Genomic DNA, 14,359 nt, shown 5'->3' on the forward strand with positions numbered 1-14,359 from the left:
ATGTTAAGATTTCTTGAACACCAAATCATAGCCAAGGCTCTCAACAGAAAAACCTGTGATGAATAAAACAGCCCAGCCTTATGGTTTTGATTTCATGGCTCTTTAAAACTGATCCTGATGTTAAGTAAATTTGGGGGGTTCTAATTACTGCCACTTCAGGTCGTCATATGATGTTTGAGATGACTTGTGGCCTCAGTGTTGTGTAATAATGTGACAATGTTGTCATTCAAAGATATTTTAATTTGGTTATTTATATAAATACCTATTTAGTTTGGGGCTGGAACTAGAAAATCTTTAAGGTCCCTTCCAACCCAAACCATTCTATGATTCTATATGTAATATGTGTATATATATATATATATATACACATACTTACTTTGCTACTTTGTTTTATCAAAGATGAGATTCCTGCAGCTGACATGTTACAGGATGTTTTGCTACAGGTTGATAAACATGTTAAATTTCTCATCCAATATGATCCTTGGAACTCACAGCCTCTTCGGGAAGGAGACACAGCTTGTTTTCCCCATTAACACTACTGCAACCCTCAGCTCTGTCTTGCATTTTTCCCCTGTTTTGTCTGGTCAGAAATGATGCAAGACAGAAGGTTTTGCCTGTTTCCATCTGTCAGCTCGGTTGAACCCTTAAAAAAGAAACTTGCAAATATTGCTTTGGCTGTTTTTTACTTTTTATTCTTGATTCCCTCTTGTGTACTTACATCACCTGCTCTTTAGGAAAACAACTTTTATTCCTTTTAAGCTCAGTTGACCATAAAGCTCATTTTTACTGGACTTCAAGGGTCTGAGTTAGAGTTTGAGCTGTTATGTGGTAAAGTTTTAATTTTCTCCATGCTGAACCTCTCCATTAATAGTTGGCCTGCAATTGAATGTAACCGAGCCTGCACACAGATGGTGTCAGAGCTCTGCTGGGCACAGGGCCAGGAACAGGATCCCTCCTTCCCAAGTGCAGTGGGATCCCTCCTTCCCAGTGCTTCGGGATCGGATCCCTCCTTCCCAAGTGCAACGGGATCCTTCCAACTGCAATGGGATCCTTCCTTCCCTCCCAAATCCTTCCCAAGTGCACGGAGGTCCCTTCTTCCGAAGTGCAACGGGATCCCTCCTTCCCAAATGCAGCGGGGTCCCTTCCCAAATGCATCTGCACTGCAGCAGCTGGGACTGGATGGAGGTGCTTGAGGAACTGGAATGCAGAGGATTGGAGTGTTTTCCTACGGGTGACATGTGTTCTGTCTCAAGGTTTAGGATCTTTATTTTTAACCACTTTTTCCAAATACTTCAGAGCTTCCTTGCCTCCAGAATAATTGTTGCAATTTTAGGATCACAGAATCATATATGTTGCAAAACCCTGTAAGACCATCGAGTTCCCCAGCGCTGCCAAGGCCCGCACTGATCCGTGTCCCCAGGAGCCACATGGACATGGCTGTTAAATCCCTCCAGGGAGGGATGCTCCATCACTGCCCTGGGCAGCTGTGCCAGGGCTGGGCAGCCCTTTCCCTAATTCCCCAATGCCCACCCTGAGCTCCTCTGGCCTGGCCTGAGGCCGTTCCCTCTGCTCCTGTCCCTGTTCCCTGGGATAAGATCCCAAATCCCCCGGCTGTGCCCTCCTGGCAGGAGCTGTGCAGAGCCACAAGGGCCCCCTGAGCCTCCTTTGCTCCAGGCTGAGCCCCTGCCCAGCTCCCTCAGGGACTCTGCAGCCCCTGCCCGGCTCCCTCAGGGACTCTGCAGCCCCTGCCCGGCTCCTCAGGGATTCTGCAGCCCCTGCCCGGCTCCCTCAGGGACTCTGCAGCCCCTGCCCGGCTCCCTCAGGGACTCTGCAGCCCCTGCCCGGCTCCCTCAGGGACTCTGCAGCCCCTGCCCAGCTCCCTCAGGGATTCTGCAGCCCCATCCCAGCTCTGTCCCTGCCCTGGCCATGCTCCAGCCTCTCCAGGGCTTTCATCTTGTAAGTGGCCTGAAAGAAGAACTGAGAAGTTCAGAGAATTTAGAAGAATTCTGAATGATGATTCAGAAGAACTGAGATTGAGTTTTTTCTGGCCCTGCCTCGGCTTTCTTGGGGCATGTTTCTGTCATGTGGAGGTGTGCAGGGTCTGAGCTGAGTTTGCTGTTTCAATTATGGGACTTTCCAGAATTTTATTTCCTAGTGCACTTTAAATTTGGATGTGCATCACAATTCAGCCGCTGGCTGTTTATTGAACAAATACTTCTCATTTGTCAGATTTGTGTGATAATTTCTGGGATGCTGTGAAATTTGGGACCACATCTTAAGCGCTATTTTTAATTTAGAGACAGTCGTGCCTGTGTTAGCTCTGCACAACATGAGAGAGTTCACATGGGAAGACAAAACATGTATAATTGGCATTTTTGAGCCAACTGCTGACTGCAGCCAATTAGCTGAGAAGTGACAATTTGTGACTACTGCAGGAAGGCAGCATAGTGTTGGAATGTAAATTGATTTTCATCTCAGAATGAGTTCAGGAGTGAAGCAGGTTTTATATTTGCACGGTAGTGAGTATTTGTGCCATAAAGCTCAATGGCTCAGTTAATATTGCAGCAGGTGAGGAGTAAGTCATTAATCTCTTTCATCCTTCATGCAGGAGCAGAGTGACTCGGAGTAGTAGGTGTGAAAATCAAATTTGAGTGAGGATTAAATTTTTGCTTGTTGTAGAATGCAAATGTGAGCATGGGAACCTCTTCAGCTGCTCCAAGTTCTCTCTGATTTGGAGAAAGGTGGATTTGATGGGTGAACTGTTCAGTAGGTGAGGAACTGGTCCAGAGGAGGCCGTGGAGGTGCTCCAGGTGCTGGAGACAGAATGAGAGCTGAGGGTGTTCAGCCTGGGGAAGAAAAAGCTCAAGGGAGAGCTCAGAGCCCCTTCCAGTGCTGCTTCTGATGTCCACACCAAAGCATCAGGTGCATTACAAACTCTCTGGGGTCTCCCACCTCCAAATCATGCTCCACTTCAACTTGTTGTGGGTCAGAGTTTTTGAAGTTACAATTAACTCCTGTTAAGATCCTTTCTTCTCTGAAATCTACGGTTTAACTTTCCATTTAGAGAATCTTTCCCTGTGGATCAGGTTAAATTTTCTGCCTAACCTCCAAATTTGGGTGGAGTTTTGCTGTTCATTTAAAACAAAGATCAGTGGTGCCTCTGCAAGAGAATGTCCTTCTGCTTCCATGGTGTGCTTGGGGTAGGGATTCACCCAAAAGCTGTTGGATGGGGCTTGGAGCACCCTGGTCTGGTGGGAGGTGTCAGGGACTGGCATGAGACAGGCTGGAAGGTCCCTTCCAACCCAGCCCATTCTGTGGCTCTGGAGCCAGCAGCTGGAGGCCAGGCGAGTGTCCCAGGGCAGCTGCAATAGCTTTTACCCCTCTTTAGTCAGGAAATGGAGCTTCCAGTGCATCCATGAAACCAAGGGCAAGGATGCACCCTGGAAATTTAAACTAACTAAATTTAGGGGTCTACAAATAGATGTCTTTGTGTGCTTCAGTGTTTACAGTTCTGTTATGGACCTGGTCAGTTTTCTTTTATTTATTATTAGGCACCTGCCTTGATCAGCTGAACCACAGATGAGGTTTCCATTGAATGTAAAGGGCTGATGGGAATGCCCCTGTGACCCTGGATTTGGATGTCATAATCTGTGTCTGAACCTCCCAAATCACCCACAGAGGTGAACAAATGCTTCCTCCTGGAAAGTGTTCCTTGGAACTGACGTTGCTGAGATCGTTTAAGAGCCACCTGCCTGGAAGAGGCTCATCTCGGGCTGCTGCTGTGTTTGCTCATCCCTCAGTGAGCAGGGGCAGCTCCAAAACCCCAGCTTCTGAAGGGTGTTTTTGAAAGGCTTTTTGCCCTTCATTCCTGTGATTAGCTCTCTGCTGCCTTAATGACTCCATGGCTCATTAAAGATGTTCACAGAACGCAGAGAGCAGCAGCACATGGCAGGACTGAGACCATGTTCAGGTGGTGGAGCTGGATTGCTGTGTTGGCACATTCTTCCCCAGAACCTGGCAGCCAGGGCCCTTGGAGCTGGCTGAGTGCTCCTCTGGAGAGGAGAGCACCAGGAGCAGCGTGGGCCTTGGCCAGGAGTTCCATCAGCACGGAGTCCCACACTGTGTGTCTCAAGGAGAACTGGAACAGGCCATGACAATACTCCTGAGCAGAAGAGAGGTTTCCCCCCAGCATTGTTGTAGAGGGCAGAATGAATGTTTTGATGACTTTGGCATCACTCAAGAATACTTAAAGCCCCTTTGTTTTATAGCAGGTCCTTTGACAAAGGCACAGGCACTCAGCATTCAGACCATGGCATCCTGTAAGTGTTGTCTGTATTCGCCAAGGTCAGATTGAATCCTTGCCTCTAACCATAGGAAAAAAGAGACAAGACAGTGGAGTTTTGGGGAAAAAATAGAGGAGAATGTGCATAAATGTCACCTGCAGCTTGTTTGGCTTGTGGCTTTCTCTCACTGGAAGCCTGTGGAACTCCCAGCTTTCCACTTTCCCCTGCTGGTTTTTGTTCACTAACTTTGGTGCTGGGGCTAGATTGAAATAAAAAGCAGAAAACAGCCCAAAACCCTCTAAATTTCTGTGAAAACAGCCCAAAACCCTCTAAATTTCTGTGTGGTCCTGTAGACTTCCAAAACACGAGTGCTATAGCATTCTCCCACCTGCCAGGTGAGGTTAATGGATGTAGCAGTGGGACCTTTTGATATCTTCTGAATTCACAGCAAGCCCCAAGCTCTGGGAGCCAGATTCACATTGCGCTGTCTCTGTTGGGTCACTCTGGTTTCAGAAGTTAATTACATTTCTATTTTTCTTTCTTACACAGTTCTTTCTATTCTAGGAGCATGTCCTGTGCAAAATATCATTTTCAATTTCTCTTTTTCTCATCCCTGATATGAAATAAGGATGAAAAGGAAGGCACTACTGGTGGGAATTTAGTCACTTTATATATTTGTGAAGAAAAACAGAAATACAGAGTGTCAATAATCCTGAGTTGTTACCAAGGTAAAAAAGTAGTGGAAATACTATTTTCTGTGGTTGTTCATGTTTTCTCAAGTGTTTGGAGACCCAAATTGTACCAAATTATGGTGTGAAATTGCCATACTTGAAATATTCCTCAGTACGTTCACAGAATCCCAGAATAGTTTGGGTGGGAAATGACCTTAAAGTCCATCCCTGGGCAGGGACACCTCCCACTGTCCCAGGTGGACCCAAGCCCCAGTGTCCATCCTGGCCTTGGGCACTGCCAGGGATCCAGGGGCAGCCCCAGCAAATCTGGGAATTCCAGCCCAGCCAGGAATTCCTTGCCAAGATCCCAGCCCAATCTCCCCTTTCCCAGTGGGAGCCATTCCCTGGCTCCTGTCCCTGCAGGCCTTGTCCCCAGCCCCTCTGCAGCTCTCCTGGAGCCCCTGCAGGCCCTGCAAGGTCTCCCCAGAGCCTTCTGCAACAACCCCAACTCTTATGTTTTCAGTTCTTTAGTTCATTTTAGATTAGGGGTGCTAATATTATGTATAATATTGGAAATTTTTTGAGTTTGGAGAAGCTGTTGCCCTAATCCCATTGTGTGAATAGTTTGCCTTCCTATAAAATATCAGTAACTTCCAGCACAAGTGGAAAAAGTTACGGTGTACTGAATTATCTGTATATCTGTTTATTACAGTTAAATGGGAGGAGTTACTCAATTCTTGCTGGATTTAACAAAAAAATTCTACATAATTTCTTACTTGGTTGTAGACTGATTTTTCTTAGTGGTATGTGAAACTCAATTTGTTTATAAAAAGTTCAGAACCCTTGTAGATCCCAAGAGGAGAGGTTTAAGTAATTTTAGGTATTGTTGCATGTACAGGTTTAAGGTGAACGTAGGTCTTAGGTGGCCTACTTTAGTATAAAATTGTTATCTCAAAATTATTTTGTTTTCTTTTCTCTTGAAGAACAAACTCTGGTTCTTATGCAAACCAAGCCCTGGTATGTAATTGTTCTAATTGGGTTTTCAAAATTTCTATCAGCCACAGGCTGTAGTTTAGCTCCAGCAATATTTTGAGTTTGAAACACCAACTGTTACTGAAATGTCTGTTGGGTTCAAATATGCTTTTCCTTTGCTTATATGATTTTGTGGCCAAGTCATTTGCCATTAACTCCTTTGAAATTTGCATGTACTGATTTCAAAGCCAGTGCAATTTTTAGATGTTGGCTAGTTAAAGGAAGCCAAATTTTCTTCTTGGCTTCATATTTTATGCTAATCAAATGATAAAAAATGTAAAGCTCTTCATTATAAATTTTTGTTAGTCCATGCAGCCAGCTACTTCTGGTTTTCTGGAAAGCAGGTGGATTATTTTGGTACTTAAGTGATGTGGCAACAGGAAAAGCAGGACAGGCAGCTGTGCTCTCCAGGGTACCTTTCCAGATAAGATAAACACAGGCTTTGTACTGTTCTGTGGAATTACCATGATGAGGTATCTGAGGATGCCGTGCTGTTTCTAAGAGCAGGATGTGATATCTCCTTGCATGGCTTGGGAAGGGTCAGGGAGCTGCTCCATGGAAGGGGACCTGGGGGTGCTGCTCCACAGTGGCTGAGGGGGACTCCAGGTGTGCCCAGGGAGAGGTTTAAGGTGGATTTTAGGGAAAGTTTCTGCCCAGAAAGGGCTGTCCAGGGCTGGAGTCCCCATTCCAGTCCTCCCCCTGCAGGGATCTCACAGCCCTGTGTGTGTGGCATTCGGGGACATGGGGCAGTGGTGGCAGTGCTGGGGGATGGTTGCACTGGAAGAGCCTAAACCTAAACAGTTCTGGGATTCTGTGATGTGGAAGTGGGGATTGATGGTGCAGCTGAGCTCAGGTTCTGCCCTGTACCTGGGGGAGCCTTTCCAGGCCCCAGCATGAGCCCCTTTCCTGCACTTCAACTGCTTCGGCCTCTGGTACAGAATTCATTTTTTGAGAATGGATAAATGAATCTTCTACTGTCAGCTAAACTTAATTAAAAACCCAGCCTGCTAAGAAATTGGTGCCATATTTTTCATGGATCCAGAATGAACAGCCTACTTTCAACAGCTATTTCCAACCAAACTTTCAATGTAACTGAATTAATTAAGTCCTGGGAACGGATTATATTAGGGGAAATTAAGCTCTAAGTAAGCAAACCATTAACAATTATGAGACCAAATTGCCTGTGACACAGATTGGTCAGGTTTGATGGCACAAAGTATTTTCAGTTTGCGAGGAATAAATTGTAGAAACAACCCAGGTTTTTTTAATCCATGTATGAGGTACAGGTCCTCAATTGGGCTTTATAGAAGAAGAACCACAGCAGGTAGAGAAAATAATCACCACTGGTAAAGCATTTGTAAGGCTTCTGTGTGAAATAAACCTACATTATTTTTTGTTTGTTTGTTTTTATTTGTTTCCTGCAGTTGTTATCAAAAGATGAGAAGCCCTTCTCTGGTAACAGTCTCATTAATCTTTCATAGAATCTCTCTTATTTTAAAAATAGCAATTTCTTGTTTCTTCTAATGGGAGCAAGTTTTGGTTTCCATCACAGAAACAGATCCTGATGGTCATCCACAGGGGACTGGCCTGTCAAGGATTCCTTTCTGCTTTTAATTGTCTTTTTCTACTTAAGGATTGTTGATACATAACAAGGGCTTTATTTTGAAATGCATCTCTTATAGGCACTCAGCATGATGGTTATTCTCAGAAATAATATTAAAAGTTGGGGTTTTTTTTTATACTGGCTGTGTTACATGTTTGTATTTTGGGATGAGATATTTCACTAAGGATTAACTTTGCCTTAAATACATTCCAGAATATTATGTTTATTCCAGAATATCCATTTATGCAAACACTGTACCACTTTAGTTACTAGGCACTGATTTTTTACAAAAAGTGAAATCTTGCTTGCTGTCATTTAATAATCAGAAGACTATTGGGAAGCACTTCAGAAGCAAAAATCAACAAGAAACTCTGTGTTTTCTTGTCTTGTAAAGGCAGGACTGTTGAGGTTGCAGCATCTGGTGTGCAGGTTTGGAGTTCACTTTCCAGCCACACAGTGGTTGTGAACTGCAAAGGAACTTTCAACTTCAAAATATGTCAATGTATTGATAAGAAAACTATTTGGGGCAGCTTCTGTACCAAGTTACAATGGATGTTTAAAGCAAATATGATCATAGAAAATGTTCCAGAGCAACAGAAACCCAAGCAATGACTCACTTTACACACATTCATGAATTATGGGATGTGGCTATTGCTGGGAGGAGGGATTTATGTTTATGCTAATGTTGCCATAAGTACTGTTTATTAAGGGAAAAAACAACAAATGACACCAGAAATGGATTCAATATCCATGACAAGTGCAGATTTCACTTTAATTCTGAGTGAATTCTGGTACTTCATGAAAGAGTTAATATGCTGTTGTGGTGCTGAGAGATTGATAGGCAGAGGAAATAGGAGGTACCTGGAAAGAACTTCTGGTCCCTAATATTGCACAAGTTGCTTTTCTCTTGGCTCGCCTCCCCTCCACGTTGTTATTTTTACCCAGGCTCCCTAATCTTCCCTTTTGCCTCTAACCACCTCCCAGTTTCCTGCTGGCCTCTTCCCTCTGGTTTTGTCCCAAATGTTCTGTGTTTTTCCCTGCTCTGCCGTGGGATTGCAGGGCAGTGAGCTAAGATGAATGCCATAGCTGTTTTCACAGTGTCTATCATCTTCTGTGTTTCGTGCCTCTTTGCAGCTCTGGGTGTAAGTTCCTTTTTCGAGGAGATTTTGTTGTCTGGATATTGTTTGAAATGTAAAAATTAAATTTTGGGTTGGTGTGTAAACAATAATTAAAGATTTTCACTTTTAATTAAAGATTATTTGCAGCTCTGTGAAACCTCTGTTCTAAGTTTTTGAAGTTGTGTTTTCTTTAGTGTGCACTGAAGAATATTCCTTGGAACGTGGCTGGGAGACAGGGTTACTTGTTCAGCTTCATTTCTGGGATATATGTTTTCAAAACAATACGAAGTTATAATTTATTTTCTTTTCCCTCAGAACATTTCCGTTCTTTTTCAAAAACAGTGTTGAAAAATATGAATTGATCCGAGTAAATCTGCTTTTCATTGTCATTTTAAATCCTTTTTACATATCTTGAAATATGAATTTTCTTTCCAGTAAGTAACAGAAAGCATTTGCTTTTTTTTTGCAGATTGCATTCTCACAGCACAGCAACTTTATGGACCTGGTGCAGTTCTTTGTGACATTTTTCAGGTACTTTTCATTTAAAACAGCTAAATGTTACTTCTTTAGGTTCTGGGCTTCAGAGTTTGGGTTCTGCTTGGTCTGGCTTTCTTTAACTTGAACATCCTGCTTACAGCACAGCCTAGAAAATGGAAATCTTCACTCTGATTTAAATGTTTAATTAGGAATTGTGTTAAGAAAATTATTTGTCTGTGCATCTTTTCCAATGCATGATGCCAGTGCATGCAGGGAAAGGGAGGATGGGGCTGGGAGAGGCTTTTGTAGAAGGAGAAGTTCCTTTTGAGAGGGTGTAGAAAACATTGACTTGCCACAGCTGTGTGTGACTTACTGCAGGTTGTCACACCTTGTCAGGCACCAGCCATAAACCAGGAGAGTTATTTTGCAAAGAGTTAAGTCTGGAGTAGTTTCCAGTTCTTCAGGTACCACCTTTTGATTTTAAACTGAACTCTGAAAGTATATCAGTTTAAATACAAACATATGTTACAGTTCAGTGGAAGCCAAATTCTTCTGGTTTTCACACACAGCTCTAAGTTAATTTCTTAGTGTCAAGTGAGCTGATGATTCCCTCAGAGTGGGACCCAGCAGAAGCCATTTCAATACTTGTCTCCTCTTCATTCCTCTAAAAAATACAAACCTAACAAAGAGGTGAAACACTTCCAAAGCACAGCAGGCCCTCACCTCAAAGCTTCAAAATCCAGCGTATTGGCCTCTGTTCTAGGGACTGCTAATACTCCAGAAGTGGAAACCAATACCTGATCTATAAGGAGTCCTACAGGAGGGATGTACATGGAGTAAACACTACTCCAGGTCTCACAGCCTGTTCTAAAGTAGGCAATATTATGCCTGGTATAAAATGAGCAGTGGGATTAATATCTTGCTTTAGATTTCATGCTAAATTTAATTAAAGCAAGAAGCTCCAGACAGACCTTTCAGACAAGTGGTTTATATCAATTTTTTTTTCATATGGAGCTTTTAGAGAGTAGAATCTGCCTTAGTGCAGTTCCTGGGAAGCAGTAGGTTTGATCCCTGGGAATCAGAATCACCACCTCCTGCCATTGGAGCAGAGTAGGTGGTTACTCCTGGCTCAGGCCTAATCATTTGTTTTGCTGAATTAATCACAGTCAACATCTTCCCTAAAAATCTTTGTGGCAGGGTAATTGCTTATTAGGAAAATGAACAGGGAAGCAGTTGGTTCCTTAGTTCTTTTCTAATTGTGTAAGATAAATCTGCACCACAAAACCTGTCCAATTAGTGCTTTACAGACCCAGCTACATCTACACATGAGGGTTTAAACTCCTCAGGATGAAGGATTGCTCCAGATTCATTGTTTGAAGAGATTCCCAGAGCAGCTGTGGCTGCCCCTGGATCCCTGGCAGTGCCCAAGGCCAGGCTGGACATTGGGGCTGGAGCAGCCTGGGACACTGGGAGGTGTCCCTGCCCTGGCAGGGGGGTGGCACTGGGTGGGATTTAAGGTCCCTTCCAACCCAAATCCTTGCATGATTCCAGTCCCAGGTTAAAGCAGAAGATCTCAGTGTGTCTCAGTGGGCACATGCAGCTGAACATACATGTCCAAAGGCTGCGAGTTCCCTTTCCTCCATCACTGTTATCACATGGCTCTCCTTGAGAAGTAATGTTGCAATATTATTTAACATCCTAACAAGCCAGAGGAATAAGAACATGTGGATTTGGGAGAAGACAGTTTACAGGTGTTTTCTGCTTAAGCATTTATGATGTGCTAGAAATTCTTTGATTCTTTCACTACTCCTAAGCTTCTCTGCAGGTGTTTTATTTTACAGTCACCATAACTCCCTAATTAACCAGTGGATTAGAACAGTGTGATTCATCTCACTGGGTGTAGGGGAAACTATTGAAACATTTGCATTTTTAATGCTCTAGGGCACATTTCATAATTACTGTGGGATCCAAGGCAGACCATAAATAACTAATACCTGAGAGCCCCCTGTGCTGTTAATCAGCAACAGTTGGCTGAGAATTTGCTCCCTAAAATAGAGGCAAGGAAAACACTTTGTGAAAACCTAAAACCAGTTGGTATCATTAACACCAAACTCAAAACCTGGGATATGTATCAATGTCTTAGGTGTAATGGAGACCTAAAGAGATGTTCTTCTGGAAAACAGATGTTTAGAGGCTTTCTGTTTGCACATTTAAGGGTGTTGCTTCATTTTGCTGTTCTGCAGGAAATGCCTGAGTTGCCCAGAGCAGCTGTGGCTGCCCCATCCCTGGAAGTGTCCAAGGCCAGATTGGGTGGGGCTTGGGGCTTTTCTGCTGTGCAGCTGGAGGCATCATCTGTGCCTTGAGCTGTGTGGAGCACCTGAGAGGGACCCGGGGGATTTTCAGTGTCACTGCTGGCATTTGAGATGAATTAGGTCAGTGCAGTCCTTGCAGAGAGCTGTGGGCTTGCCACAGCCCAGCACTGCTGAGTTTTGATATCCCAGGCACTGGCTGGGCTGCCTGTGGGGTGCCAGGGGCATGGAAAAGCAGGAACCTGGTCATGCATTCAGACAGCACCAGGTAGTGTGGAGCAGGACACAGGACTGGGTTTCATTTCATTTAGGAGCTGGCTACTCTGATCAGAGGGCTGTGCCTCACATTTAGAGGGGCTGTTGGATTCCTGGAGTTCAGCACCAAGCCAGGCAGGGGGCTGTATATGACACAGCCTTAATTTGTACACATGAATATGTTATTTTAAGGTAAGAAAATGTCAGTGGATAAAGGTTGGGTAGAACGGTGAAGTTCCGAGGTCGTTAATATTGCATTATAATCAGAGCCAGAGGAGAAATGATATTCCAACCATTGTTAACCTTTGCAAAGCTAATGAACTGCAAGGAAACTGGGCTTTCTCTTTCCTCCTCTCTGCTTTTCATAACACAGCTCTTTAATTTACAGATTGTACAGCTGTCTTTCAGCACATAGTTTGAGCTATTTTGACAATTTCTAGTGAACACTTTTTATTCATATCTGTGCTTCCTTATCTTCCAAAAAATCTGTCTGGCAGCACACCTATCACAGGTACTAATCACCAGCATACCTTTATGTACAGAAGATGTAAAAATATTTGTGGCCTTGTAAGCACATATTATTGCCCAATAATCTTTCCCCCTTGTTCTTTCTCTTCCCTTCTTTCATTCTTTCCTTTTCCTTTTCTTCCCTTCAACCTTTGGCCCAGAGAGCACTTGAGAGACCTTATTGGGATCTCTACATCCTTAAAAGGAGCTCAAAGGAAGATGGGGATGGACATTTCAGTGGGACCTGTAGTGATGTAACAAAGGATGACGACTTTAAATTGAAAGAGGGTCTATTAAGACTTAATCAGGGAAGAAATCTTTTGTGCTGAGGGTGGTGAGACACCGGAGTAGGCTTCCCAGAGGAGGGGTGGGTACCCCATCACTGAAACATTCCACTCCAGGCTGGACAGGGCTCTGAGCCATCTGACCTGGCTGAAGATGTTCCTGCTCATGGCAGGGGGGTTGGACTAGAGGGCCTTTTAAGGTCTCTCCAAACCAAACCATTCCATGATTCCATTCTGTGATCTCATCCTAAGCTTTACTACATGGATGTACCAAATACCTCAGGTGTCTTCTACTGCACTTCTCTGCTGCTTCTCACATGCACAGCTCATTTTGTTTCTTGCCTGCTGTTTGTCTTGTCTTCATTATCTGTCCTTGAAACCCCTTTCTAAGGGAGTCCAGTGTCTGCTGCTGTCTAGGGGGAGGTGTTGCTGCCCATGCAGGGTGGTTGAAGCTGGATATGAGGTCCCTCCCAGCCCAAAGCAGTGTGTGATTCCATGATCCTACATGTCCCACTGAAGCCTTACTATGATTGTTAGAGAAATGGGTGTTGTTGCACAAATGGGACAAAAGCTGCCAGTTTAGTGTTTTTGTGGTGGCACATCAAACCTCATGTGCCCCATTAGGGTCTGAATATCAAATGGAAATGGTGTAGTTTTAGTTTGATACAAATAATTGGACTCATTCCTCAGAAAAACTTGAGCAGGAGAACTGTTTGCTGAGTACAAGACTCAGGCAGATGGTTTTATGTGTGGTATATTGTTTTCCCTAAATATATGTGTTTTCCTAGTGTTTTCATTAAGTGGGAATGGCCTCCTGCAGTAATTCAAATCTGTAGTTATGCTGCAGATATTTTATTTACTCTTGTTGCTTATTAAATAATTTTTTACTGCAGCACAAATGGCCTTATTAAATAGATGCTTAAAATACAGGCTGAATCCCTTGTTTGTTTTTTTTTTTCCTTAGAAAAAGGAAGAACTTGGGAATATCTTCACATTATTTCTAACAAAATGAAGAAGATTAACAGTTCAGCGTCCATAGCTTCCTTCTTTTCATGTTCTCAGCACTCTTTACTTCATCCTCCATAATCATAGAATAGAATCATAAGATCATTGGGGTTGGAACAGCCCTCTGAGATCAGTGAGTTCAAGCACTCCCCCAGCACTGCCAGCACTGCCCCATGTCCCCAAGTGCCACATCCAAAGGGCTGTGAAATCCCTGCAGGGATGGGGACACCAGCCCTGCCCTTTCCATGAGGAATGTCCCCAGTGCCCACCCTGAGCTCCCCTGAGGCCGTTCCCTCTGCTCCTGTCCCTGTTCCCTGGGATAAGATCCCAAATCCCCCCGGCTGTGCCCTCCTGGCAGGAGCTGTGCAGAGCCACAAGGGCCCCCTGAGCCTCCTTTGCTCCAGGCTGAGCCCCTGCCCGGCTCCCTCAGGGACTCTGCAGCCCCTGCCCGGCTCCCTCAGGGACTCTGCAGCCCCTGCCCGGCTCCCTCAGGGCCTCTGCAGCCCCTGCCCGGCTCCCTCAGCTGCTTCTCATCAGACTTGCTGTCCTGGTTTTGGCTGGGATAGAGTTAATTTCTTCTCAGGAGCTGTTCTAGTGCTGTGTTTTGGGTTCAGTTAGAGTAATGTTGATAATACACTGATGGGTGTTGCTATTTGGGTTTTGCTAAGTTGTGTTTCTCAGAAGTTTTTTTTTTTTTTTTTTCTCTTGCTCTGCCAGTGAGGAGTTACTCAAACTGGGAGGGATCATAGCTGGGGCAGATGAGCCCAGCTGGTCAGATGGATATTCCACAGCTCAGAGCATCATGCCCAGTGTGT

General features: G+C 44.3%; 1 protein-coding gene across 1 annotated transcript in view; it reads left to right on the plus strand.

The window, feature by feature from the left end:
• ATRN (attractin) overlaps positions 1-14,359 on the plus strand; it is a 157,896-nt gene that overhangs the window by 105,424 nt on the left and 38,113 nt on the right. The window contains exon 25 of the mRNA XM_054514571.1: positions 9,177-9,238. Coding sequence (XP_054370546.1) covers positions 9,177-9,238 — 62 coding nt within the window. The remainder of the gene's footprint in view (positions 1-9,176; positions 9,239-14,359) is intronic.

The sequence above is a fragment of the Molothrus ater genome, chromosome 4 (genome assembly GCF_012460135.2).
Source record: "Molothrus ater isolate BHLD 08-10-18 breed brown headed cowbird chromosome 4, BPBGC_Mater_1.1, whole genome shotgun sequence".
Classification (NCBI taxonomy): domain Eukaryota; kingdom Metazoa; phylum Chordata; class Aves; order Passeriformes; family Icteridae; genus Molothrus; species Molothrus ater.